Source organism: Erpetoichthys calabaricus, chromosome 8, assembly GCF_900747795.2.
Source record: "Erpetoichthys calabaricus chromosome 8, fErpCal1.3, whole genome shotgun sequence".
NCBI lineage: Eukaryota > Metazoa > Chordata > Cladistia > Polypteriformes > Polypteridae > Erpetoichthys > Erpetoichthys calabaricus.
In genome coordinates, this window is record NC_041401.2 from 144,367,318 (window position 1) to 144,395,228 (window position 27,911).

At 38.9% G+C, this 27,911-nt stretch overlaps 1 protein-coding gene across 1 annotated transcript in view; it reads right to left on the bottom strand.

The window, feature by feature from the left end:
• spega (striated muscle enriched protein kinase a) overlaps nucleotides 1-27,911 on the bottom strand; it is a 450,531-nt gene that overhangs the window by 87,384 nt on the left and 335,236 nt on the right. The window contains exon 20 of the mRNA XM_051931209.1: nucleotides 22,994-23,162. Within this exon, the coding sequence (XP_051787169.1) occupies nucleotides 22,994-23,162 (169 nt within the window). The remainder of the gene's footprint in view (nucleotides 1-22,993; nucleotides 23,163-27,911) is intronic.

The following is a 27,911-nucleotide window of genomic DNA, read 5'->3' on the forward strand; positions in this document are numbered from 1 at the left end:
CTGCTTCAACTCCATGTCACGGTAGTTTGTTCCAGAGTCCCACAACTCATTGTGTAATGAAGTGCTTCCTGGCTTCAGTTTTAAATCCACTTCCCCTTAATTTCCACTGGTGGCCTTGAGTAAGTGATTCATCCTTATGCTGAAAGAATGTTTCTGGATCTATTTTATCGATGCCTTTGAGGATTTTAAATACCTGGATTAAGTCCCCACTTAGTCACCTCTACTCAAGACTAAACAGGCTGAGTAGGACAGCCTGAGTAGGACATGTCGTTATGTTCTAGGATGTACTTGGCTGCTCTCCTCTGCACAGCTTCAAGTGCTGCTATGTCTTTCTTACTGTGGTGACCAGAACTGAACACAATACTCCAGATGTGGTCTTACCAGTGTTATATAGTTTGAGCATAATGTCCCTTGACTTAAATTCAACAGTTTTTATGATATAACCTGACAATTTATTTACATTTTTAATTGCTTCTGTGCATTGCTTAGTCAATGAAAATGTTGTATCAACATAAACTCCTAAATCCTTATCAGAGGTTGCTTTCTGTATTACAGTGTCTCCCATCTTGTATTTATAATAGATGATCTTTTTGCCCTTGTCTAGCACTTTGCACTTTTCTACATTAAATTGCATTTTCCAAGTGTTCACCCACTTCTGAAAGTTGTCCAGGACTTTTTGAAATCTTTTGCTGCCTCCTCTTTGTCTGCCATCCCTTCAATTTTAGTGTCATCTGCAAATTTCAGAAGCTCACTCCCTATACCTGAATGTATAAATATCATTAATATGATTGAGAGAAAGTAACAGTCCAAGGACAGACTCCTGAGGGACTTCACTGATGACCTTACTTCATGTGGAGCATTCACCTCTTATCTGTATTCTTTGTCTCCTGGCAGTTAACCAACTTGAGATCCAGTTTTGTAGGTTATTTCTGATGCCCATGGCTTCTAGATTCAGAATTAGTCTTTAGTGTGGTAGAACTGTATCAAATGCTTTTTGAAAGTCTAGGCAACTTTTATGAATTAATTAGACATTTCTAGGAATTTACTGTGGTTAATTAATTTGAACATTTCTGTAACTGTTGCTTTAACTCTATCATCCCTTGTCTAAGCGTTAATGTTTTTGTAAGTTATAATAGGAGTTGACATTTACAGTATTTTTTGTTATTCAGAGCCAGTTTATTATTCTTTAAACATCTGCAAATAAAACTATCCTAGAAAATGACACCTCCCGGGAACATAAGAAAGTGGAAGCCATTTAGTTGACTGATAGTTACTATTTGAGCTAAAATACTGTATTAAGAAGGCAAACAAGCAGATACATATGTATTTATTTTTAAATTGTATAATTTTAAACTTTAAATATCCATCCATCCATCCATCCATTTTCCAACCCGCTGAATCTGAACACAGGGTCACGGGGGTCTGCTGGAGCCAATCCCAGCCAACACAGGACACAAGGCAGGACCAATCCTGGGCAGGGTGCCAACCTACCGCAGGACACACACAAACACACCCACACACCAAGCACACACTAGGGCCAATGCAGAATCACCAAACCACCTAACCTGCATGTCTTTGGACTGTGAGAGGAAACCGGAGCGCCCAGTGGAAACCCACGCAGACACGGGGAGATCATGCAAATTTCACGCAGGGAGGACCCGGGAAGCGAACCCAGGTCTCCTAACTGCGAGGCAGAAGTGCTACCACTGCGCCACCATGCCACCCAACTTTAAATATCACATATTAATAATTATAGCTACTTCACAGGTCATGTATACTTGGTTTGATTCCCAACTAGAGCACTACTATTAGTACATTCTCCTCATGTCCACAGGGGTTTTCTCTTCAAGTGCCATCCCATCAAGTGTAGGTGACTACCTTGCACCCAGTGCTGATGGGACAAGCACTACTGTAGCTCCTTCTGATGCTCAGCTGGATAAATGAGTCACTGATTTTGTTGCTTCCAAAGCTTAATTACAATGAATACATTAAAGATCAGGAAGACATACTCTACAGTACTACATCTTAAATAGATCAGATAACTCCCCCACCAAACAGACAGCAGAGAAGGAAAAGGATTTTATATGAAGTAATCGCTCAAAGATACTGAAATATCCTAAAGGTTAGCATTGACTCTGCTTAATTAATTAGGGACAACATTAATAATTACCTGCCAGACTTTAAAGAATTTCTTAATTATTCCTCACAAAGCAAATTTTTTTCTAAATTTAAGTAAAGAGGATACCCTTTCCTATTGTGTCATGAGAGGTGAGTTAGGATTCCATCCATCCATCCATCCATCCATCTTCAAATCCACTTATCTTGAGCAGGGTTGCTGAGAAGCAATCACAGGGAGAACATATGCACACACACCAACACAGACTAGGGCCCAGTGCCAGCTGAAGCCCATTTGGAGCCTTATGTGGGGTTGCAGATGTCATCTCTTGCTGTCTGTAGTGGGTCTATGACCTGTGGGAGTCACCCCTTCAACAGCACAAACAGTGTACCTCTGTGGACTTTAAGAAGTACATGCCCCTCAGTGTATACAGCGTGCATACTTTACTTTCATAAAGCGTGCCCAGTGGGTAACAGTTCCCACTAAATATCATCAGAGTTTGATGACCATTCCCTCTCAGTGGATGGAGTGCATGTCCCTTCAGAAACACAAACAGAACCCCTTTGTGTACATACTGTGAGCATTATTATCATGCCTCAGATGACAGCGCCATGGGCAGCCGACTATTTCGCCTAATGGATTGACCGTTCCTGCTAGGGACAATTTAGCAATGCCAGCTCACCTAACTTGCATGTCTTTGGACCATGGGAGGAAACTGGAGCACCATTCCAGTCAAGCTAATTATCACAGCAGACTGCTCATTAATCAATAATTTCCTCTGGGTGTTACTTCAAATAGAGCTCCTTGACAATTAGAGATTATTATGATCCCAAGGCTGTCTGTTAAGGATGCAGAGGGGTCATTCAAAAATGTGAACAGATGTCTGATGATGTCTCTCATAAGTATGGCCTTAACCTGGATACATTGGGCATAGTTTAAAATTCTGTTTATGGTTTATAAAGCCTTAAATAATCTCACCCCATCTTATATATCAGAATGTCTGACGTCTTATATTCCAAATCGTAACCTCAGATCCTCAACTGAGTGTCTCCTTAGAATTCCAAGAGCAAAACTTAAAAGAAGTGGTGAGGCGGCCTTCTGCTGTTATGCACCTAAAATCTGGAATAGCCTGCCAATAGGAATTCGCCAGGCTAATACAGTGGAGCACTTTAAAAAACTGCTGAAAACACATTATTTTAACATGGCCTTCTCATAACTTCACTGTAATTTAAATCCTGATACTCTGTATATCCAATTCATTACAATAACTATTCATGGTGGCTCTAAAATCTGTACTAACCCCTACTCTCTCTTCTGTTTCCTTTTCCGGTGTCCTTTTGGTGGTGGCGCATCTACTCAAAGTACCATGATGTTCCAACAATGATGGATGGAGTAAAAGCCAGAAGTCTGTATGGCCATCAGCATCAAGTGAATCCATGAGAACCCTAACTACAAAGAGGACTATTTCATTTATGTTAGGTAGAATGCCCAGAGGGGACTGGGTGGTCTCGTGGCCTGGAACCCCTACAGATTTTATTTTTTTCTCCAGCCTTCTGGAGTTTTTTTTTGTTTTTTCTGTCCACCCTGGCCATCGGACCTTACTCCTTTTCTATGTTAACTAATGTTGTCTTATTTTAATTTCTTATTTTGTCTGTTATTCTTCTTTTCTTCATTATGTAAAGCACTTTGAGCTACTTTTTGTATGAAAATGTGCTATATAAACAAATGTTGTTGTTGTTGTTGTAGTCTTAGTCAGACGATATTTTGCCTATATTGATGAAGGTGACAATTTAGTAAATGAAAAACTGACTGAAAGGACTTGTTTCTAGTTCTGTCTCAGTTTATTTTGAGGTGAGAACATTTGAAAACACTGATATACTTTGGACATACTACCTATATCTTTATCATAGGTAGAAAATGTAATTTTATAGTGATTGATAAGTGAATGGCCAATTTTTTTTTTTTTACCAAAGTCTCTAACTTTGGTTTCTTTTCTATATTAAAGGAAATGTTTTGATGAAAGTTTTTATTCCACTATGCAGTACTGTCATTATAAACATCTCTAAAGGTTGCAGTTTCAATCATATTGCATTGTGTGCCTGATAGCTAATGGAATATACGATTAGTTCTTTAAATTTCTATACATAATATTGGAACAGCTTCTAGACAACTAAAGAAAACTGATGTGCAATTCTATTAGTAAGAAATAATATGCTTTTCTTCAAATTAATCATGACCCCTAAAATTTAGATTAATGGATGTGGATATGTATGATATGGTGTCTTATTTACAGGGCTGCTAATCAAACTGTGGGGCAAGTTGTTATTTGTAGTTACGAGATATACATTTCTGGCTGGGAGTTGTGAGGAGATCACTATTCCGAATGTACCAGCATAGCACATTGTTTCCCCAAGGAGCAAATAAAGATAAATACAAGAGTCTTGTACTACTTTAAACATTGTGGTTTACACAAAACTATACAATGAGGCAGCACTGTGCAATACATTAACATTATTGTCACTGCAATCTTAACAAAAACAAACATAAATACTCCAATGTAAAAAATTGAAAATACAAACATTGATACTTTGTGAACAACAACTTTTTTGTAGGTGTTGTTTCAGTTTTTCTAGCTGTAAGTAAACATATCTACCAGTTTGATCGTGGAGCTCAAAAATGCACTCTTAAAACTGGGAGTATGAGGTTTAGTATGCAAATGTTATTACATTTTATAATTTTGTAATCACAGTGCTTTTATATTTAGTTCTAATTCTTCCCCTCTAAATATTTAGATTTCTCAACACTCTTCACTGCAAAGCTGTAAAAAGCAGCACTCTTTTTGCCATTTGCAATTAGCCGATTCAATTAGATAGCAGACACACACACTATTTCAGACATTTTATAAGTGCATGCTCAGTCTTGAAGCTTCTGGTTTCAGATTCCTAATGGTCCTTAATCTCTCTCGGTGGCTTCCTAAGTTTTTGACTACCTAGACAAGAGATGATCTCTTTATCCACCTGCTAACTTTCATCTTTTTCATTTTTAGCTTCTGGCAGTACCAGTCCTGGATGTGAGAAGCAGTTAAGTGGGTATGGTAATGTAAAGTGTTGGTAATAAGAACTTTATTTCTTTTGCTACTTTTCCTTATCCTGTTGTAGTTTTTAGTGATCAAGAGGGGACAGTCTGTCTTGATTTGATTGCCTGAATATTAGTGCCAAGATAAGACAATACGATGAACAAAGTGATCATTTAAAATAATATGTTTTTAAACATTGGCATGTGGCTTAACCACAGAGAGCAGCAGGCATCCATCGTCTTCATCAAACTTGGAACAAACATTAATCTTACGTTAGTTCAGTATATTTCTGTATTACTATTGTGAAATATGATTTTTACTATTTGATTATTATAACCTTTTTACTATTAGTTTTTACTCTTAACACTTATGAAACTACTTTAATTAAAGTCTTATTATCTGTGACCCAGTCTCTGAGCTGTGATACATGGTGTGGACCACCGGGGCACGTACAGCCGTCCTATCTCGACACAGACAGGCAGACACACGTTTTATTTACAGCTGGGGAGCGCTTTTCTCTGCTCCCCACAGCACAGTACATAAAGTACCACAACACAGTCCTTCCTTCAGCTGCCAATTCCCCGTCCTTCTGCCATCACTCCTCCCTTGCAAGCTTCGTCCTCCTTCCTCTTGACTCAGGCTCTCTGAATGAAGTGAGGCAGCTCCTATTATGATGGCCCTAGGAGTGTTCCTGGTGGCTAATTAATCGGACCTGGAATCACTCACAGGTGTGGTGAGAGCCCAATGAAGGGCCCTGCAGCTCCCCCTGGCGGCCCCCATAGAACCCAACAGGGCTGAGCCAAACTCGAACTCCCAGCATACCCTGCAGGAATCCATAGTGCCACAGCTGCCCAGGAGAGCTGCAATTTAGCATTCCAGGGAAGGTATTGCCTTGCTGATGCTCTCCCCCCAACCCGGTCCTTCCATACAGTTGACGTCCCGGCCATGTAATGGCCATGCCGCCTGTCACAATGATTATAAGCCTATAAGCTGAATGCCTTATCCTGCTATGTCTGCTCTGCATCTACTCACTCCTTGAAACATGACATTCCTCTTCAGCTAATATCACTACAGCCAGAGACGCTCAGGTCTTGCTGACTCTGTTCAGTTTTAATGGCACGATATGTTATAATGGCACTAGTGCTCTTGGTTACATGAGAGTGACCAAGATGTCCCTCTTATGTGTGGTGAGTCATGTATAATCAATCCCACTGGTTTATTTATTGGTGGGACTATGTTAGAGCAGATGGTAACATCTCTACCTGGCATCTTCATCTCTCAAAGCATACCAGAAAGATGGATTTACCTTGCAAAAACTACACTGGACTGGGTTATTCCCTCTGTCCATGTATTTCTCCCAAGCTTATGTTTTCCCTCATCTGAAAAATTGCACCTTCACCAACTGCACCAAGCCGCTTTACTTTTTCACTTCTAAAGGTGTGAAGCCTGAATAATGCTTTATGAGGAACTGTTCTTCTACTTCCACTGCTGAGGAAAAAAAAACAACTGCCGAAATGCATTGGGGAATTCGGACACTTGTTTTCGCAATGCTCACCAACAAACATGGGGCACCTAAAAACACCTACCTGATGTGACTATTCATTCGGGCCCTAATCCACCTCCTGCTCAGGACAGACATTCCTCCATCTCAGTTCTGTCGATAGCTCCTATCAGTAATGGCCTGTGGTATGGAGCAACATTTCTGCCCCACAGTTTTAGGCCCGCTGCCGGACCACACAAAAATTAATTGGCAAATGCACTACAACTAGTGGCTAATCTTGATTCTGAGGCCCTACTAGAACTATTGGCTGAAGCTCATGCTACAAGAACGGTGTCTTTGCAAAACTGTATGGCCGTCGCTATGCTCTTGGCAGCACAATGAGGTACCTGCAACGTGATGGGATAGAAATGTTGCTCCTATATTCCAGACACTTCTCATAATATATCTGAAGTGGCCTCTACATTTCTCCATGCACCTGACCCAGTCTCTTGTGTCTGATTGGACATCAGAACTAAATATTGACTGGTTTACTGAATTTATTTCTTTTAGACCAGCTTGGCTAAAAACAGTATTTGTTGCTTTAATACCTACTGTTATCATCGTAAGTGATCATGTGACTTTTTCAGCTAGTTTTTTCTACTTGTCTACAGAAACAGACATTAATTCACATCTGTGTTTCAACATTCAATGTCAATAACAGGGCTTGGTGATGACTTTTCAAGGTGAATCCACAACCCTGGTGATAAATGATTCTCACGGAGGAAGACAAGTAAAGCACTAAGCCGGTCTAATTTTAAAATAAATGTTTTTTTATGCTTTTAAAACAATATACATATGCTGCTTTTTGGAATATGTATGTAATCTGAGGACGTAGATCAACACTCAATACATTTTTTGGCTTAAAAAAGGCATATATTCAGTACATTATAAGACTTTTCATCACAATGGGACCCAAATACCCATTGCCTCCACTACAAAATGCTATCATTATTTCCAATTAACTTTTGTTGTCACAATCATGTCTCAGAAACACCGAAGGCACATTTTCTTAAATCAGAACCTTTGCTACTTCAAAGTAATGCATTTGGTAAGTTTTAAGACTTTTTCTTCACATTTGGGCCCTGGTATCATTTTGCTCAATTATAAAACACAAGAGAGGGGTAGTATTTTAAACTAAAATGGCAAACTAAAATATACAATGATTGTGAAGAAATAACTTCAACTTGAATAATACCAAACTTATCCTTTTAAAAACAAAAAGGTCCCTTTAACATTTGAACATATTAATTTAAAAAGAATTCAAAAATGTATATAAGAAAAGCAAGACATGGACAAAGAAGGAGAAAATATTTTTTTCCTAAGAAAACAACACCTTAAGCAAACAGATCTAATACAAAATACAAAACAGAAAACAGCACCTTTAAAGTAAAGCAGGGGTTAAAAGCCAGCAAATCCAATTAAAAAATTAAAATCACAACACCTAACTAAACAAACGCAACAGCAAACCTACTGCTCCCGCTTCAGTTTCAGCTTAATCTACTGCTATACACAGCTGTCTAACTGGGTGGCCCTGCCTCTTTAGGCTCCACAAACAGGAGACAGGGCAGATAACAAAAAACACTAACTACAATATATAGTTTTCATAAAAGATAACAGCAAAATTAATGAACACCACATCAATAAAGTTAATACTATCACATAAATAAAAAGTAAAAAAAACAAAACAAAAACAGAATAATTGAATATACAAATCAACATCCATCCATCCATCCATTTTCCAACCCGCTGAATCCAAACACAGGGTCACGGGGGTCTGCTGCAGCCAGTCTCAGCCAACACAGGGCAGGAACCAATCCCGGGCAGGGTGCCAAAACACCGCAGACAAATCAACATGTAAATGACAATAAAAAATACTAAACAAACAAGAAGTAAAGTTGTCTCAGGGCAATAACTTTGTACCATAACAAAACCAATGCAAACTAATGCATCTAATGCAAATTATATGTTCAAGACATATTTGATATATTGTGAGCTAGGGGGCTGATCGCACCTCTAGAGAATACAGACGCTGCTGGGAAAACCCCTGAAAAACATTGACAGGCTACCTTCACATTGCTCCTTACCTTTCTGGCGGCTCTGTTGCGTGATATGCCTCTCACACGGTACTCTGCTTACTTAAAAAGCTTGTACGGGCTTCTGTCAGTTTGGAATTGATTGTTTGCTTCTCTTTCTCTCTCTGTCTCTGACATTCTCTTCTCCTGGCGGAACTATCATCTCTGACTTGTCATGGAGCACATTTAAACTTTTGAAAAGAGACAGATGTTTGTTTGCAGTGCTTTGAATAAAGTTCCTGTTTTTTTCTACAACCTCCTGTGTCTCTGTGCAAATCTGTGACCCAAGCATGACAATATGTCTTACATTAAGTCTATTTTAAAGAGAAATAACTTGCTGCGTTTTTATATGTTGGGGATAACTTTTACTTTTAGCTGCAAGCACCTCTTGATTAACCGTGAAAATGAAAAGAATGGCAGAATGGAGCATGCAGTAAGATCACTTAATTCACTCTTGATTTTTTATGCTTACTGAAGCTTTTTTTTAGCATACTATAAGGTCAGTCAATACTAAACTTCAAATTAAAATTCTGTTGAGTCAAGCAGTTGAGCTCATCAGTCTGCTGTGCCTCCTTCCTTGTAGTTAGCACTGGAAACCAGGAAGAAACGAGTAGGCAGCCAAAAAAGCTTTCATCCTTTTTGACTTTGAGCTGACACACACCATCGGTTTCAACATTACAGCTCAGAACATTCCCTTCTGTGAAATAAAGATTTTAAAAACAGCAACACCCGTGGAGTACCAGAATCCTAATGAAAAAGAGATGTCAAAGAAAATGCACTGCCAAGAAAATGAATCTAATCATCCAGCTCGTACAGCTCGTATTTATATTGTATACTCTTTAGCTTGTCATAGTAGAGAATGGGCAGACTCTTCTCAGGTCAAGAGAGTTAAAGGATACCTCCAAGGTTCACAAAGGCCACAGGAGGTTTCACTGAGTTACATGTGTTTACAGACAGTGCCTGTCAGTACTATATGACGTATAAAATTGATGGCCTCATATGATTCTTTAAAAACCGGAAGTCATTAGCTCCAAGTAGAGCCATTATCTGTTTGATACATTCAAATGAGAGGAGAAGGTCTGCCTACACATGAGACTACAATAGTTATTATAGTCTTAGAAAAACACTGATTCAGATGATTGATGACTAGATTTATGTATGTTTATGCAATAGAGCCTTGCAAGTTAAAGGGGAGTCATCAGGAACTATAATGGAATTGATATTGCAATAATGAAAGAAAACAGTTAGGTTGTAAGATCACCAGGGTGGCAGGTACACTGAAATTACCATAATTTCCAGGGATAATACACCACCGTTGATAGGTGCATTATGCCCCAATATTGTCCGCGGAGCCACTGGACAACCAGGGCAGCAGTGTAACTACAGAACACTGGAGGATTTTGGGAAGCATGACTAAAGTCCCCCAAGCCATTAGGTGGCAGCAGGGAGATCTTGTATCTAATACTAGCTGTGTTACTCAGCTTTGCCTTGGAAATTCCCAAAGAGAATGGGCCTTGGTTATAGTGGCATCAGTCAGTCATTGTCCAATCCGCTATATCAGTTAATCAGATGTATCAGAAGTACTATGTAACTAACTAAGCCCTTTTCATTGTACGATTTTTGCTATTTTTATTTTAACTTGGTGCTAATATTATAAGACCACTGGAGCTACTCACTGTATATGCTACATACAATTGGCTTTTATCGATTGTCATTGAAAAACAAAATTTTACAGGAAACTATTATTTTTAATTGAAACAGGTAATTAGTAGGGATAATGGGAATTTTGGATATAAATATAACTTCACCCTGTAGCACATCCTGAAAAAATTGTAACTTCAATCAGATCTGAATGTAACGTTTTTATCTGTAATCTTTACAAGGTTTTGGAGGGTTTAAATCAAAAGCAGTATACACTGAATTGTGTCTTACTTTAACTGGTTGCACATTTATATGGTGCATTGAATGAAATGAACGTTTTAGGCATTGTACAGAAATAAACAGACAAAAAGAAATAATATGGTGAACTATGTACAATGTTCACCTTCTCTATGCTCTGTTAGTGAGAGACCCTTTTAGTGAGCTGTTCAACCATTTAAATTTACCAAGGCATGCATTAATTCCTGACTTGTGTTGTACACACTTACCTTGAAGTGGGCTGATACCTGCCCTTTACTTTTTCTGCTTTGTGAACACAGCACCACATCATGGTCTGATTTCCAAGGGGACACCTAAATTCTCTGCAATGTTGCTTGTATTTCACCATCAAGACCTTGTCATCCCCCACTCTATTGTCACTCCACAACCCATAAGGGATAACCACTCTCTTTGAATTTGTGTGTATTTTACATCATATTGCGAGGAGTAACAAGAAGCCAACAGAATAGGGACTACTGCATGTACCAAAGGCCAAAACTTGCTACTCATGTCTTCTTTGAGCTTCGACAAACTTTATTCTTTCCAATTCGCTTCTGGTAGTGGTATTCATTTCCATAAATCAGCAGCCCCATTTCTCTGTGCAATTTTAGTCTAAGTGTGTTTTTATATGTTTATATATACAGTGCTCAGCATAAATGAGTACACCCCACTACATTTGTCAGAAAACCTTTAGTTTCCTTTCAGTATGAACATTGTCTATGAGATACTGTACTACAAAATACTCCCACAAATGTGGGCCATTGATTGCAAACAAGATTTGTTAATTTGCTCACACAAAAAAGTGATTATCCTAACAAATTCATTCAAGCCCATGTAGCAAAAATGAGTACACCCCAATTATAGTCTTAGGAGAAAAGCCACACTTAAGACTACAAAAGTCCAATTAACAGACATTCAACCACAGGTGAGTCTAGTGATTCATTTAAGAGGTGTCCAGCAGACAGGTGACTATAAAAGGGCATTACTTAACAAAGAAAAGCCCTTCCCATTTCATGCTGTCAGCAATGGTTCCACATGGAAGAGAAATGTCAAAAAATCTGAGAAAGGAAATCATTACTTTACACAAAAAAGGTGAGGGCTACAAGAAGATCAGCAAAGCTTTACATATCAGTCAAAATACTGTAGCAAAAGTGATCCAAAAATTTAAGAAAGATGGAAGTGCAACCATCTTACAGAGACGTCCAGGCTGCCCATGGAAGTTAACATCTCAACAGGAGCGTCTTCTGATGAGAAGGGTTGAAGAAAATCGCCATGCAAGTTCACTGCAGTTAGCTAAAGCAGTAGAAAGCCAAACTGGAGTGACCGTTTCCCATGACACAATACGGCGCACACTGCAGAGGAATGGCATGCATGGGTATCGTCCACGAAGGAAGCCTCTCCTAAAGCCCATGCACAAAAAAGCACGCCTAGAATTTGCTAAGGCCCATGCTGAAAAAGATGAAGACTACTGGGACTCTATACTCTGGAGTGATGAGACAAAGATCACTGTTTTTGGAACTAATGGTTTCAAAACTGTATGGCGTCGTAAAGGTGAGGATTTCAAAGAAAAATGCATGGTGCCTACAGTGAAACATGGTGGTGGCAGTGTCCTTATGTGGGGCTGCATGAATGCTGCTGGTGTTGGGGAGCTGCATTTCATTGATGGTATCATGAACTCAACAATGTACTGCTCTATACTGAAGGAGAAGATGCTGCCATCACTCCGTGCACTTGGTCGTCGTGCACTTTTCCAACACGACAATGATCCAAAACACACATCTAAAGCTACTGTTGCATTTCTGAAGAAGAACAGGGTGAAGGTGATTGAATGGCCAAGTATGTCTCCTGATCTGAACACCTGTGGGGAATTCTGAAGCGACAAGTTGAGCATCACTCTCCATCCAGCATCCAGGCTCTAAAAGAGGTTATTCTTGAAGAATGGAAAAAGATAGATGTTGCAATATGTCACCAACTTGTTCATTCCATGCCTAGAAGACTTGGTGATGTCCTTAAGAATCACGGTGGTCATACAAAATACTGGATGTAGTAGTTTTTGTTGCGGGGTGTATTCATTTTTGCTTCAACCAATTTGAGTGAAACTGAAGATTTTGTGATCTAAGTTATATTATTAACGTTCATTTCATGTTATGGAGTTTAACAAGTGTTCAATAAAACTCAGCCTTGTGAAAATTTTGGACATTGTTCTTTTGTTCATTGAGCTACTGATTAAATTCATACTTTTTAAAGGGGGTGTACTCATTTATGCTGAGCACTGTATATAAATATACAGTATATATATATATATATATATATATATATATATATATTGTGGTAGATGGCCGGCTAACTATTCCGGCCCTCACCCCCAGGCCGCCAGGTGGAGCTCTCCCGACAGCATGGAGGTTCCCCGAATTCCAGCAGGGCCTCATGGACCTTGTAGTTTGTATTCAAAGCCCTGAGGGATACCACGGGGGCCACCAGGAGTCGCTGTAGGGGGGCTCAAGGACTTATACGTGCCCTATAACCCGGAAGCACATCATGATCATATGACCAGAAGGAACGACGTGTTTCTGGGTTGAAGAGAAGGACTTTTTATCTGACCCGGAAGTGATAAGACATCACATGGACAGTAGGATTGGAAACACTTCCGGGTCAGGGAATATAAAAGGACTGTGGGAAAGCCCAGATGCTGAGCTGAGCTGGGTGGAAGGGTGGCAACGCGTCTGGGAGAGGAGGATTGGTTTGATTATTGATTATTGGAGTGTGCATTGTATGTGTGGTGTGGAGTGGAGGGTGCTTAGTGCACATTATTATTATAGAATAAATAACTGGAATTTTACCCGGTGTTTGGAGTGGTACCTGAGGGTTCAAGGGAGCTCTAGCGCCCCCTACTGCTACTATATATATATATATATGTATGTGTATTATATAAAAAAATCTTGGGTTGAGACGTGATCATCTCAGAGAGACAATTTGACGTCACATGGGACTAGACATTACAACCTTAGGAAGCAAGATGGTGACTTTTGCATGTCACATCCTACTTACAAACAATTTAAAACAAGTTCACGGACATCTAACCTTGCAGTTGTTGGAATGCTTTTGGCAGACACAATTCATGTGCTCCCAGCTCTTAAAAATGCTATACGTTCTAGATGGCATGTGAATGACTAAGCGAAGAAGAAAGAGCAGCACATCGAAAAGAGACACAAAAGTGTTGGAGAGAAAAGAAGGTCAAAAAGGATGCACAAAAAAAACAATAATAATCTATGTGCAAATTCAGAAAATAAGGAAAGTAATAATCAGCCCAGATGTCCCGCGAGAGACACTTTAACATCCCGCAAAACAAAGCAGTGAGACCAAAGGACAGGTGCTGTACAGGCTTTTAAATGATCGAGGTGCAGTGCGACAAGCAGAACATGCAGCTCAGCAGCAGCAAGCAGAAAGACAGCAGCTGATTCGTCCACATCTCCTTAGTGTGTGTTCAGCCCCGACTCCCCCCCTTCACAACGCGAGTGGCAGATATGCGAAGTTGCAGGTGCTTTAGTTTAATAAGTAGTGCTGATAAGAAGGATAAACAAAATACAGATTGCAGCTGAGAAACTAAATATAATAATAGACTACACCATACTGTTATGGAAATCACTGAGGAATCACAAAATTAAATAAGGGTATAATACTAAATTCTATTAGTCATACCAGACTAACTAAGGGATGTCATATTTAATAGGCTAATAGGTTAATGTGATAAGTAAGTCCTGTTAATGATATGAATATCATTAAACAGATCATATAGTAGTAATTTTCTAAGTCTATCTACCCATCCCACTGAGAATTTGTGTGACATTTTCTATCTCTTGCCAATAATTAATAAGCATGAGCTCAAGCGTGTGCAGAAGGAACTCCGAGTCCAGCTCAGGGCAGCAAAGGAGCAGTACAGGAGAAAGCTGGAGCAGACGTTGCAGAATAACAGCATGAAGGAAGTGTGGGATGGGATGAAGATCATCACTGGCTGCAGTTCAAAGCGGGGTGCCACCATCGAGAGAGACGTGGAGAGAGCAAACCAGATGAACAACTTCTTTAACAGGTTTAACCACCCTAACCCATTCTCACCTCGGAGTACTGCACCCTCCACCCATCCTTCTGCTGATACCAGCATAGGAGAGAGTTTCCCCCCACCCACAATTACAGCAGCCCAGGTAAGCAAAGAGCTGAGGAGACTTCGTGCCAGCAAAGCAGTGGGTCCAGATGGAGTATCGCCACGACTGTTGAAGGCCTGTGTGTTGGAGCTGGGGAGTCCTCTACAGCGCATCTTCAACCTGAGCCTGGAACAGGGGAGAATCCCGAGGCTTTGGAAAACATCTTGCATCATCCCAGTCCCAAAAGAATCACGTCCTAGTGAGCTGAATGATTTCCGGCCTGTTGCTCTGATGTCACATGTGATGAAGACCATGGAGTGGCTGCTGCTTCACCACCTGAGGCCACAGGTCTGCCACACCCTCCACCCTCTGTAGTTCACATACCAGGAGAAGGTGGGAGCGGAGGATGCCATCATCTATATGCTACACCAATCCTTCTCCCACTTGGACAGAGGCAGTGGTGCTTTAAGAATTATGTTTCTGGACTTCTCTAGCGCCTTCAACACCATCCAACCTCTGCTCCTTAGGGACAAGCTGACAGAGATGGGAGTAGATTCATACCTGGTGGCATGGATCGTGGATTATCTTACAGACATACCTCAGTATGTGCATCTTGGGAACTGCAGGTCTGACATTGTGGTCAGCAGCACAGGAGCACCGCAAAGAACTGTACTTTCTCTGGTCCTGTTCAGCCTATATACAGTACATCGGACTTCCAATACAACTTGGAGTCCTGCCACGTGCAAAAGTTCACTGACGACACTGCTATCGTGGGCTGCATCAGGAGTGGGCAGGAGGAGGAGTATAGGAACCTAATCAATGACTTTGTTAAATGGTGCGACTCAAACCACCTACAACTGAACACCAGCAAAACCAAGGACCTGGTGGTGGATTTTAGGAGGAACAGGCCCCTCATGGACCCCGTGATCATCAGAGGTGACTGTGTGCAGAGGGTACAGACCTATAAATACCTGGGAGTGCAGCTGGATGATAAATTGGACTGGACTGCCAATACTGATGTTCTGTGCAAGAGAGGACAGAGCCGACTATACTTCCTTAGAAGGCTGGCATCCTTCAACATCTGCAATAAGATGCTGCAGATGTTCTATCAGACGGTAGTGGCGAGCTCCATCTTCTACGCGGTGGTGTGCTGGGCAGTCAGCATAAAGAAGAGGGACGCCTCACGCCTGGACAAACTGGTGAGGAAGGCAGGCTCTATTGTAGGCACGGAGCTGGACAGTTTGACATCCGTGGCAGAGCGACGGGTGCTGAGCAGGCTCCTGTCAATCATGGAGAATCCACTGCATCCACTAAACAGTATCATCTCTAGACAGAGGAGCAGCTTCAGCGACAGACTGCTGTCACTGTCCTGCTCCACTGACAGACTGAGGAGATCATTCCTCCCCCACACTATGCGACTCTTCAGTTCCACTCAGGGGGGTAAATGTTACAATTATACAAAGTTATTGTCTGTTATACGTGCATTTTTATCACTCTTTAATTTAATATTGTTTTTTATCAATATGCTGCTGCTGGAGTATGTGAATTTCCCCTTGGGATTAATAAAGTATCTATCTATCTATCTATCTATCTATCTATCTATCTATCTATCTATCTATCTGAAAGAACAGGTAAAAACAGATAAAATATTGTGAACTATAAACAGTATCAACTCCCTCCCTGTTATGGCAAGAGGGAACCCTTTAACTGAACTGTGTTAGTGTTAAACTTACAAAAGGATGCCTTTAGTAATTAGTTCAAAAGTGGCAAGATATATTGAGTGTAATGTTAATAACTAGACACATAACACAGAAAATATCTACACTGGCACAGAGAAAAATATCTTTAATCAGTGTAACATGTATTCAATTACTAAACTTTACTAGAAAGTATGACCTGCTAGTAATACAAGTGTAATTGTGAGCACAGAATATCCATTCACATAATAAAATTCAAGTCAGTGATACCTTTATGCGACAGCAGTTAGGAGATGCTGAAGATTTGTTGCAGATTGTCACATTCGTGCTCTTGGGGGACAACTTAAGGGCTTGTTGAGCACTAACTGCACCTTGAGGCAAGGGTTGGTGCTGTTGCTTAATGGTTCTCCTTATGTTTGCTTTACATGCTCCCCCACAATAATCAATTGTCTATCGGGGAGGAGTGAAAGCTTTAGATTCGTCAAAAATTTCTATCTCCAGTTTTCAAAAGATCTCGATGTTTTAGGGTCCCCTGATACTGAAAACATCAATATCTTGATGATGGGTGTATCTCTGTGTGTTTGTGTGCGAGTATCTGTGTGTCACAGTTTCTTGAGGACGGCCTAGAGCTAAAACGGCTAAATGGAAAAATACCAGACTCAAAACATAAGGCTGTTATGAGATGATGATGTGCTGATTAATTTGTACGAGAGAAAGAGGCACCTTAGAGGAACCCCTTAAATATCGTAATTCTGCAAATAATTATGAATTCCTCTTGTTAATTGCTATCGCAATGACCTATTTTATTAGAAATATCAGCATCAGAGCGGTAAATATTATTGAAATGTTATAGAATAGTTTGGGTAACTTGGTTCCTAGGGCAAAAAAAAGCCTACTGATGCTTGCGTCTGAATTTTTCTTCCACAGATCTGATAACCGGCAATGATGCAAATGCAAAATTAGGGATGACTCTTCTATAATAACCAGTAATTACATATGATAATTACAAAGCCTGGTGTTACGGTGCAGGTGCGCCTGTATCGGATACCAGAGGCGAGGAAGAATGTAGTCCGTGATGAGGTCAGACAGATGCTCGAATTAGGTGTTATTCACAAAAGTAAGCGCGATTGGCATAGCCAGATCGTTCTGGTACTGAAACCGGATGGTTTGATTTGGTTCAGTGTCGATTTTAGACACTTAAATAAGATTTCCAAATCTGATGCTAATCCAGTGCCCTGTGTTGATGAATTACTGGAAAAACTTGGTCAGGCATTGTATATCTCTACACTTGATCTTACGAAGGGGTACTAGTAGGTGCCCTTTGATGCCTCCAGTTGCGGGAAAAACAGAATTTGCCACCCCAGACGGGTTATTCGAATTTACTAGACTCCCATTTGGCCTGCATGTTGCACCTCTAACATTTCAACATATGATGGATCAGATTTTGCGCCTCTATTCCAAATATTCTAGAGTGTATTTTGATGATGTCATCATTTTCAGTAATGATTGGCAGTCGCATTTGGAGTGCCTTCAGGCTGTACTTGACAGCTTGAGACAGACTGGGTGGATCTGTGCCTACCTCTTCTGCCTTTGCTTCCTCTTAAGGGATTCCACTATCACCTTGGAAAAGTTTAACTATTGACTTATGTCTGGATGTCCTTCTGTTCGTTGTTTTTTTGATTTTACATCAAACATACAAGGTTTGACTTAGGGGTTCGTAACACTTTACACTTTCTATCTTGTTTTATTTCCTCAAATTCCATAAACATTTCCTGCACACATCTTATTCTGATGAATGCTCCAAAGTAAAGCACTTTGAAGTAGTGTCAGTTAGCAAACTACACAATCTAAAGACTGGTGATCTTCAGGTTGAATAGTTTAGTACAATGTTATTTGTTATTTGTTATGTTATTTATTTGTTATTCTTGCTCTTTTCTCCATCTCTCAAATTGTGTTGCCTGGCAGCAGGTTCCACAGCCAGTGATATGAAGTGATATGCACACCATGTTTGAAGGCTCAATCATTAAACTGCTCAACCGAGCTTATGCCTGAAGTCTTATGTTGTCATGTGTTCAACTTTTTAACTTTTTTTTTCCTGTTTCAGGTTTCTGCCACTTCCCAGCTTATCTGTATTTTCGTCTTTAGCCGGTGTTACAATAGTGTTCTTGTTCCAATTCTGTACCTTGTTATAAAAACATGAATATCCATCACTTAAATTTCATATACAGTTAGGTCCATAAATATTTGGACAGAGACAACTTTTTTCTAATTTTGGTTCTGTACATTACCACAATGAATTTTAAATGAAACAACTTGGATGCAGTTGAAGTGCAGACTTTCAGCTTTAATTCAGTGGGGTGAACAAAAGAATTGCATAAAAATGTGAGGCAACTAAAGCATTTTTTAACACAATCCCTTCATTTCAGGGGCTCAAAAGTAATTGGACAATTGACTCAAAGGCTATTTCATGGGCAGGTGTGGGCAAGTCCGTCGTTATGTCATTATCAATTAAGCAGATAAAAGGCCTGGAGTTGATTTGAGGTGTGGTGCTTGCATGTGGAAGATTTTGCTGTGAACAGACAACATGCGGTCAAAGGAGCTCTCCATACAGATGAAAGAAGCCATCCTTAAGCTGCGAAAACAGAAAAAACCCATCGGAGAAATTGCTACAATATTACGAGTGACAAAATCTACAGTTTGGTACATCCTGAGAAAGAAAGCAAGCACTGGTGAACTCAGCAACAATAAAAGACCTGGACGTCCACGGAAGACAACAGTGGTGGATGATCGCAGAATTATTTCCATGGTGAAGAGAAACCCCTTCACAACAGCCAACCAAGTGAACAACACTCTCCAGGGGGTAGGCATATCGATATCCAAGTCTACCATAAAGAGAAGACTGCATGAAAGTAAATACAGAGGGTGCATAAGCCTCAAGAATAGAAAGGCTAGATTGGACTTTGCTAAAGAACATTTAAAAAAGCCAGCACAGTTCTGGAAAAACATTCTTTGGACAGATGAAACCAAGATCAACCTCTACCAGAATGATGGCAAGAAAAAAGTATGGAGAAGGCGTGGAACAGCTCATTATCCAAAGCATACCACATCATCTGTAAAACACGGTGGAGGCAGTGTGATGGCTTGGGCGTGCATGGCTGCCAGTGGCACTGGGACACTAGTGTTTATTGATGATGTGACACAGGACAGAAGCAGCCGAATGAATTCTGAGGTGTTCAGAGACATACTGTCTGCTCAAATCCAGCTAAATGCAGTCGAATTGATTGGGCAGTGTTTCATGATACAGATGGACAATGACCCAAAACATACAGCCAAAGCAACCCAGGAGTTTATTAAAGCAAAGAAGTGGAAAATTCTTGAATGGCCAAGTCAGTCACCTGATCTTAACCCAATTGAGCAGGCATTTCACTTGTTGAAGACTAAACTTCGGACAGAAAGCCCACAAACAAACAGCAGCTGAAAGCCACTGCAGTAAAGGCCTGGCAGAGCATTAAAAAGGAGGAAACCCAGCATCTGGTGATATCCATGAGTTCATGACTCCAGGCTGTCATTGCCAGCAAAAGGTTTTCAACCAAGTATTAGAAATGAACATTTTATTTCCAGTTATTTAATTTGTCCAACTACTTTTGAGCCCCTGAAATGAAGGGATTGTGTTAAAAAATGCTTTAGTTGCCTCACATTTTTATGCAATCGTTTTGTTCACCCCACTGAATTAAAGCTGAAAATCTGCACTTCAGCTGCATCTGAGTTGTTTCATTTAAAATTCATTGTGGTAATGTACAGAACCAAAATTAGAAAAAAGTTGTCTCTGTCCAAATATTTATGGACCTAACTGTAATTATGGCACAAGTAATGCCTCTTTTAGAGTTCCTGTTTGTCACTGAAAAAACAACTGGAACCATGGGCTTGATGTGTAAATGGTGGGTATGCACATTTCCGCTTTTGTCCATACGTCATGTTTTAGTGTGAATTCTATGCACAGTGTTATACCTGAGGCCCCAGGTTATTAGCCTGGTTCGGGTTTCTGGTTCTAGTTGATGTGATCTCTATTTTGTAAAACCAGCATAAGAAAGGTGTTTTGGGGCTCCTAAACACTGTTTAATAATGATATTAATATGAAAATCTGAGATTGACAGAAAGTAGTTCTCAAACAATGCATTCACAGACTACATAGTCCCACAAAGTATACAAATAAATGTACTGTAATATTACATTTTCATAAAGGATATGATTGAAATAAAGGAGAAAGGTGGTATCAAAGAATATCAGAAGTAATTTTCTATAGCAGGATATTAAATCAAAAATAACGTGAATAACTATCACTGTAAAGGAGCAGAGAGAGCTATTATAATAAAAAAATAACAGTAAAATAAAATGCAAATGTATAAAGCTCTGATTTCTTACAAGAAATAGTTAATGCTGAATGTGGATAAACATTTTGCTTTTCACGCTGTTAAACATTTCATTCAATTAGTTGCACAGCAGACTAAAAATATTACAGCAATCAACATCAGCCTGCTGAGAATGGAATCTCTTCTAATGACAGCAGACTATTTTGCTCATTATCTACATTCAAGTTTAATTGTCTTCCGATGTGTTTCTGTTACCATGTCAATGAAGTCTGGTAGTGTAGACAAGGGTTTTCAACAGCTTTGTTCTGTATGAGTAACTGTACAGCATTCTTACTATATTAGTTACATTTTACATTTGCTATTTTCAGTAAATAAATAAAAATGTGGAATTTAAAGGAGAACTTTAAAAAAAAACTTATTATAATAAGCAATGTTTGAGCCTTTCTAAAGTTGGAAAAGAAGTGGCTCAAATCTAATTTATACAAACCCATCATTATATTTTAGCCAGCAGGTTTTCACAATTGTTGGATACATTTTTTAAATGGGGCATTGGTGGCACAGGAGGAGAGTTTGAATCCAGTCCAGTCACTATCTATGTGGAGTTTTTCATCCATATACTAAATATGTGCAGGTAGTGTTGCTTGGTAACTCTAAATTGGTATAAGACTGAATATATGTGCCCTGTAGTAGCCCGGCATACTATCTATGGTAGGTTCTTGCCTTGATTCCATAGCTTTTAGATTTTGGATATCTGAGGGTCTTTTTCCATGCCTCCTGTTTGGTATTGCCTGGAAAACGCAATTACTCTGCAATTCTGTTTATACTGGTAAATGAAAATGCATCATGGTTTTACTTGTACTCTGTTATTAAACCAGCCTTAGTCCTAGTTTCTACATTGTATAATTTATAATTTTGATCACTGAATTTTCTCTCAACCTTATTTTTATATGTGTGTTTTTATTGTAGGTAGCCCTTTATCAATTCCATTTCTTCCACAAATGCTTGCCTATATTTTTACATATTATCCGTCCCTTCTTTATTAACCATCTGACATACAGACCTATTTCCATATTGTTTTGATTGGTATATTTTATTAATTTATGCAGCTTTTCTAGAGAGTTTCTGGGAATTCTTTGTGGCTAATCTGGGGATACTGAAGTCAATGAATCTGATTAGGACATTTGTTGTGCCTAATCTTATTTCCTGAAGAAGTTGTAGTCTTTTTGAGACACCATTATGAATGTTGACGGGCAGCGGCATATTGAGATATACACATCGGCCGCTGCTGAGGAATTAGAATGTGCATCGTGTGATGTCTTCAGGTTGACCCTATAAATTGTCATATAATACACCATTTAGGCATTGGTATTTAGATAAACAAGACTTTACATGTGTTTCCATCCATCCATCCATTTTCCAACCCGCTGAATCCGAACACAGGGTCACGGGGGTCTGCTGGAGCCAATCCCAGCCAACACAGGGCACAAGGCAGGGAACCAATCCTGGGCAGGGTGCCAACCCACCGCAGTTTACATGTGTTTCTCTGTGCCTTTTTATCTCAGTTTCTTGGCTTTCTTTTCTTGCTGTGGTTCTGATTCTTGCCTATGTATTGGGCTTGGTGAAAGATCGGATTGACATTTTGGTTTCGACCCCTGTGCATTCTTCTTTTTGATTATGTTACATTGATCCTTTAATTAAAATCCTCTTTTCTGAGGCAGAACAAATATAGCCAAGTTAAAAATTTTGATTCATAACTAAGAATGTATAGCCAGTAATAATGAAACATTAAGTGACAACTGTAGCTAAACCACTGATAACTGCACACATCCAAATCCATTACAATCAACAGTCTGAAAACCACCTTCATTATAGTCAACAGGAACAACATAGTGGTCTCTGGAGTTTGTTGTGATTACTCAAGGGTTATTTGTTATCTTGTATATGAGTATATTAGCATGTAAAATACCACATTTGCATAATTTTCCTAAAATACCAACAGATAGACAGTCTATTAGACCATAACATTAAATAAAAATAACAAGTTTGAGATAGTTGTCTTTTCTTACCTGCATGGACGGTGAGTTCAGCCTTACAGTACACAGATCCAGCCAAATTCTTGGCAGTGCAGGTGTAAACCCCTGAATCCTCTTCAGTGGTGTTGAGAACTACCAATGAGCACTCATTGTCATCATATACGAAGGTGAAGTGACTGCTCTCTGACAAGAGAGTATCATTCTAAACAGACAAAACAACAGTTAAGAATTGCTGTAGATGAATAGCTAAAGTGAACATTTTCTGCACACAGCTTATTCAGATCAATGCTCCAAAGTAAAGTTCTTAAACGCCTTTTCAGTCTCTCGATTTTACTTACAGGGATTTTATATGAAAACATAGTCTACACGTTAAATTTAATGTAATGTTTTTAAGGGCCTACTAACACTCTTGAGAGATATATTAGCAAATAAAGAACTTTAGTGAATGCTGCTTTGCATCATTTAAGATAAGATAAAATGAATGTATTTTTCCAAAGTAAAATTCATTTTGAAACATCACTGTCCATTCCATCAGCATAATATGTAAAATACAATCACATAATATCAAATGACATCAAAAACATATAAAAACCTAATCAATATCTAGCTTATTGTTAAGTTTAAAAGACTGCAACCCTCCTTCAAGTTCTCAGGATTTTAATTGAAACTGCTGCTAACGAATGCATATAAGTATTTAGTCTGCAACTGGTGACTAAAGTACTTTCTTGATGGAAGAAACTGATACTCAGTGTACAAAGCATGCTTGGAATCTGAAGAAATCTTCTGGACATGCCTGAAAAATAACCCATTCGTTCACTGCCTGCAAGGAATAGTTTTATGTACTTCCATTATTTCCATGATTACTTACATAAGTCTAGCTATTTTGGATGTAAGTGAGAGGTTCCCAGACCAGGCCGATACTATAAAATAATACTGTATGCTCTCTATTACTGTATAGAAAGACAGAAGCATTATTTTTTGTTAACATTAAGCAATCTCAGGTCATGCAGGAATTAAAGACATTGTACCTTGAAACAGATATTATTCACTTGTACGCTCCATGTTAATTTAGCATCTGTATGAACTCCTAAGTATGCACTGGTCAGTGATCAATGACAGAATCGAGGTCAAACATCATTTTGTAGAAGGAAATGATCTTCACATCACTGAACAAACCCTCAATCTTTTTATTTTATATAGACACTTCTTAGTTTGTTTCAAGCAGACTAAGGGTTGCTGTATTAGCTGAGAGCTTCACAGTATAAATGTGCAAAATACTACCAATGCATTTAATTGTATAGAATGTAAGTAGGACTGGTTAGCTTACACATGCTGAAATAAGACAGTATTGACAACCAGAGACTCAAACAAAGTTCCACTTATATTTCTTGCACATATAATCAATCCTTACCTTTCAGGGGATTACGCAAATGTTAATATATTGAACCTATGGGAAATAGGGAGTTAAGTTCCTGAGACCACTAAAAACTGAAATATTTCACTAGATTGCTAAAAATACACTTTTCTTAATAGAATTCTTTTTAAAATGTACTTTTCATAACACAGTAACCAGGAAGTAACCCATGCAATGCAGTAAACAAAATACAATTGGTAACATTTTCTCTCAATAGTCATTTCCTAGAATTCTGTAAGCTTTTGTACTAATATCTCAATGACAAAAAAAACTTTAGTCACTGCTGTCTCGTCATTGCCTCTGACACTCTGTCTTTCACAGCTGGTGGATGGCATTGGAGATCATGAAAGATGGCTTGAAAAAATCGGTCAGCGACGTCTGCTTCATGTGCCACTTGAGATCCTAAAGGGTTTCGCTATATCGTTGCATTGTAGAGAAAAGTTGATGTTTAACCTTGAGGGTGTGATCAATGATGGGATCAACAGCCTTTATGTCTCTGTCAAAAGTGACTGACAGCATTCCGGCATGAAGTTTATCAAACACCTTTATCATTTGTTTTAGTAAACTGCATCACAATCTTTGCACTATGCTTTGGTTGGCTACTAGATGCTTCCCAAACTTGTGCGCAACGTGCCTATCATTTTTTTCTCTACTACGCATAGTCGCAAAGCCCGTGAATGTGCGAGGTTGCCAACACAAAAGTGAAAAAGAGTTTTCAAATAAAAATCACACACTTGAAGTGACGAAAGTTAATTGCATTAATGTTGAGGATTGATAGTCATTAATGACCATAGACATTAATAATTATCCATTGTTGTGAATGTACAAAGTGCCCGATGATTATTATGAGCATAAAGTAGAGGTGAGTGGGAAGAAATGAGTAATCAAAATCAAAAAGGTAAACAATGGTCAAAATACCAAGAGATATAAACAAGAGCGAGTACCAGGAATCAAAAGAATAAAACAAAATCAAAAGTCAATACAGACAAGGTGGAAAAACCAGAACATTATGGCCTACTTGGCAATAAAGCTAACTAATGCTAAGAAGAGTCTTTGCAACCATTGAGGTATAAAGTCAATGTTTAATCAGTATCATATTTATAATATCACATCTGGTAATCACAGTCATGTGACTAATTGTAAAGATGTTGCATAAACAAAGAAAATCAAGATGGTAATGAAAATGTACTTATTAATTTGAAGACAAATCTTTCTATATTTGTTACATATCTATATTTTGCCTACTACCGAGAAGAAGCATTCTTTTAGCTTTATAAACTAACTAGCAAAATACTCACGCTTCGCAGCGGAGAAGTAGTGTGTTAAAGAGGTTATGTAAACATATATATACATATACATATATACATATATATATACATTTTTACATATACATACTGTATATATACATATATATATACATATACACATCCACATATATATACATATATATATATATACACATATCAACATATATATACACATACATATACACACATACACACACACACACATACATACAGTATATACATATACACATACATACATACACATACATATATATATACACATACATACATACATACACACATATATATATATATACACATACAGACACATACTGTATATATATATATATATATATACATATACATATTTACATATCTACATATATATACAGTATACATATCTACACATATATATATATATACATATCTACATATATATACACATATATATACATATCTACAACCTTTTGTAGGTCTATGAACTTAATTTAAACTTTAGGTTTACACGGTGCTTTGTTTCCGAAGTACCTGCACTCATGAATATGTCTGTATGCGTCAGTCGCTCAAATCCACGGGTTCTCCGCTATTTTTTTGTTCATTTATTACGATTGTTATAGTTCTGTTTGTATACCACGTTGTCAGTTCAGCACTCCGGTTGTAATATGACCAAGCTGTGCAAGCTTACTGTTGAGAATGCAACGTATAATTGTACAGGAGAAAAGCAATCTTGCCACAAAGTTCAGTCAGTTCACGTGAGCCGCTCTCTTGTGTGATGTTGCGATGTCCACGGCTTAATTTAATGTTAGCTAAGACCCGGCACTTAAAAGTTTCTCGCTACAGCAATTTTAACTCCGTTACAAAGTGATCCAAAGTCTCATTTATAACTCGTGTCTTCTCATTAAACTTGTATGTCGTGAATATGGTATTGCAAACGGTAGCGGGAGCGTTTCTATAAACTTAATTTAAACTTACGGTTTACACCGTGCTTTGTTTCCTCAGTAGCTGCACTTATGAATATGCTTGTATGCGTCACTCGCTCGCTTCTTATTGTTTCGCTGCCTTCTCAATTGTGTAATGAATGTTTTCTTCAGCGCTCTTTGGGGCTCTTCCTTGTTTTGTACGTACTTTGTTCACAGTCAGTTCACGTGATTACGTGGGTGGCGTGATGACGCGATACGCAAGTCCGCCTCCCACGGCCAGCGAGCTGCAGTCCATTACAGTATATGGACAAAAAAGAGGTTCCAGTTACGACCGTTACACTTTGAATTTCGAAATGAAACCTGCCTAACTTTTGTAAGTAAGCTGTAAGGAATGAGCCTGCCAAATTTTGGCCTTCCACCTACACGGGAAGTTGGAGAATTAGTGATGAGTCAGTCAGTCAGTCAGTGAGGGCTTTGCCTTTTATTAGTATAGATGCACTGGTGTGGAGGCTATGAGTTATGAATTACTAGCTATAAAGTTTCCAGCAAGATCCAAAGGGAGTGATGCTATTCTTGGACAACAAGGAAATTATTTAATATCATATGCTGATATCAGTAGATCAGGTATTTATTGAAAATTTAGACACAATCCCACAATTTCAAACTCTACCCATGCAGATGGTGGTTGCGTCTAAACTGCAAGTATTTGAATGTTTCTTGTATTCTGTACCTACCTTCTTGTGCAAAATACACTGCGAGCGAAGGGAAAGACAGAATTCTGGATGCCTCAAGGTTTGTTCTTTTTAGGGAGAAGGATGACTTCAGACCTGCCACAGCCAAATTCTAAAAGTGATCTGCCCAATCTGATCACATGGTCCCTGATGGATTGGAAAGGAAGTAGGAACCATGGAAGAGCACTTTGTCTGTACCAGTCAAGGAGTGTGGCACTTAGTCTGTGAATCTGTAGTCTTCTTCAGGCATTATTGTATGAATAACAAAGGAGACTCACCCATCATTCTGTCACTTTATAGATTGTTACCTTTGGGTATCTGTTATTATAGGGTCATTATTGCCATGTGTACAGAGTACAATACAATTCATACTTGCGTGTGCGGATCAACAGGTAACATGTTGCCACTATCCAGTGTCACATCTAGTGAGTATAACAACAACAACAGTTATTTCTATAGCACATTTTCATAGACTGGATGTATCTCAAAGGTATTTACAAGATGTCCACAGGAAAAGTTACAAGAAAATAAAAACAAAGTAAGTTAGTTGAGAATAATGATGAAGAAATAACAAAAAATAAATCAATATTGAATAGAAGT